This window comes from Coturnix japonica, unplaced genomic scaffold (genome assembly GCF_001577835.2).
Source record: "Coturnix japonica isolate 7356 unplaced genomic scaffold, Coturnix japonica 2.1 chrUnrandom476, whole genome shotgun sequence".
In the NCBI taxonomy this organism is placed as follows: Eukaryota; Metazoa; Chordata; class Aves; order Galliformes; family Phasianidae; genus Coturnix; species Coturnix japonica.
Genome location: NW_015439878.1, coordinates 32550 through 34850, shown reverse-complemented (window position 1 = coordinate 34850; position 2301 = coordinate 32550). Strand labels below are relative to the sequence as shown.

At 55.3% G+C, this 2301-nt stretch overlaps 2 protein-coding genes across 2 annotated transcripts in view; one reads left to right on the top strand and one right to left on the bottom strand.

The window, feature by feature from the left end:
- Positions 1-1308, top strand: part of LAMTOR4 (late endosomal/lysosomal adaptor, MAPK and MTOR activator 4) — a 2379-nt gene extending 1071 nt beyond the window's left edge. Inside the window, exons 3-4 of the mRNA XM_015850509.2 lie at positions 137-254; positions 885-1308. Of these exons, the coding sequence (XP_015705995.1) occupies positions 137-254; positions 885-982 (216 nt within the window). The 3' untranslated portion in view covers positions 983-1308. The remainder of the gene's footprint in view (positions 1-136; positions 255-884) is intronic.
- A 525-nt stretch (positions 1309-1833) lies between these two features.
- The window catches only part of MAP11 (microtubule associated protein 11), a 6805-nt gene continuing 6337 nt past the window's right edge, over positions 1834-2301 (bottom strand). Inside the window, exon 8 of the mRNA XM_032441661.1 lies at positions 1834-2032. Coding sequence (XP_032297552.1) covers positions 1882-2032 — 151 coding nt within the window. The 3' untranslated portion in view covers positions 1834-1881. The remainder of the gene's footprint in view (positions 2033-2301) is intronic.

Sequence of the window (2301 nt, the reverse complement as noted above, 5' to 3'; positions counted from 1 at the left end):
TATGGGGTCGCTATGGGTCAGTCATCAGGGGAGCTGGAGAACGACGAGCACATTATGGGGTCATGATGGGGTTGTTATGGGGTTACGGGGTTGTTATGGGGTTGTTATGGGTCCCTATGGGTCCCTATGGGGTCAGTCATCAGGGGAGCTGGAGAACGACGAGCACACAGCCGCGGTGCTGACGGAGCTGCTGGGAACAGCCTGTGGGATGAGGCTGCACCGCGGGCAGCAGCCGCCCTTCAAACGGCTCTCGGGTACAGATATCCTATATCCCATAACCTATATACCATAACCTATATCCTATATCCTATATACCATATCCCATATCCTATATCCTATATACCATATCCTATATCCTATATACCATAACCTATATCCCATATCCTATATCCCATATCCCATAACCTATATACCATACCCTATATCCCATATCCTATATCCTATATCCCATAAACCATAACCCATATCCTATATCCCATATCCCATAACCTATATACCATAACCTATATCCTATATCCTATATACCATATCCCATAACCTATATACCATATTCTATATCCTATATCCTATATCCCATAAACCATAACCCATACCCTATATCCTATAAACCATAACCCATACCCTATATCCCATACCCCACACCCCACGCCCTATATCTTGGTGTCCCCATAGTGGTGTTTGGGGAGCACTCCCTCATAACCCATACCCTATATCCCATATCCCATATCCCACACCCTATATTGCTGTGTCCCCATAGTGGTGTTTGGGGAGCACTCCCTCATAACCCATACCCTATATCCCATACCCCATACCCTATATCCCATACCCCATACCCCATATCCCATACCCCACACCCCACGCCCTATATCTTGGTGTCCCCATAGTGGTGTTTGGGGAGCACTCCCTCCTGGTGACGGTGTCGGGGCAGAAGCTCTTCGTGGTCAAGAGGCAGAACCACGCCCAGGAGCCCGTCAGCGCCTGACAGACCCCAAAGGGGCCCAAAATCACCCCAAAATTACCCCAAATCACCCCAAACTGACCCAAAATCACCCCAAATCACCCCAAAGTGACCCCCAAGTGTCCCCTCCCCACACTGTGTCAATAAACCATGGTCTCACCCGGCCCCATTGCGGCTCCATATGGGGGAAAACAGGGTCTGGGGGAGGGGGGGGATCCCAGTGACCCCAAAGGGACCATAAAAGGACCCCAAAGGGACCCCAACAGTGACCCCCAAGTGTCCCCTTTGCACCATCTCTGTTCCAGCGCTTTATTGTCACACAGATGCAATAAATAACAGCATTAAAGTGCCACAGCCCCAAATGGCCCCAAAAATGGCCCCAAATGGCCCCAAAAACGGCCCCAAATGGCCCCAAATGGCCCCAAAAATGGCCCCAATGTGCCGGGGTTGGCAGCGCGGGGACACATGGCCCCAATGACCCCAAATGGCCCCATAACCCCCCAATGTCCCCAAATATCCCCATGACCCCAAACCCCCCAATGGCCCCATGGCCCCATAACCCCCCACTGTCCCCTCCCTGCCCCCAAGGCCCCGGCCCCATCTCACACCCCATTGGCTGGGGACGGCATCCCCTATTGACCCCCACTGCAGTCGGGGTCGGTGGGGTCCCCCCCATTGTTCCCATTGACCCCATATGTCCCTATTATCCTCATTGACCCCATTGTCCCCATATGTCCCCACTGACCCCATTGTCCCTATTGCCCCCATACATCCCCATAGCCCCCATACATCCCCATTGCCCCTATTGACCCCATATGTCCCCATAGCCCCCATACATCCCCATAGCCCCCATTGTCCCCATAGCCCCCATAAGTCCCCATATCCCCCATAGCCCCCATAGCCCCCACATCCCCCCATCCCGGTCACTGTGCCACCACCAGCACCTTGCATTCCCTCTTGGCGATCTTGTCGAGGGACAGCGCCGTCCTGTCGGGGGGGGGGCACAGGGGGCGCCCCACAGGGGACCCCACGGGGGGGGTGATGGCGCGGCGCTCCAGGGCACTGCCAGACCTATAGGGACAGGGGGACAGGGACCCCAATGGACCCCAATGGATCCCAATGGACCCCAATGGATCCCAATGGACCCCAATGGACCCACTGACCCCAATGGACCCACGGACCCCAATGGATCCCAATGGACCCCAATGGACCCACTGACCCCAATGGACCCACTGACCCCAATGGACCCCACTGACCCCAATGGACCCATTGACCCCAATGCACCCACTGACCCCCATGTCCCCATTGCCCCCCATGTCCCCATTGCCCCCCATGCCCCCCAT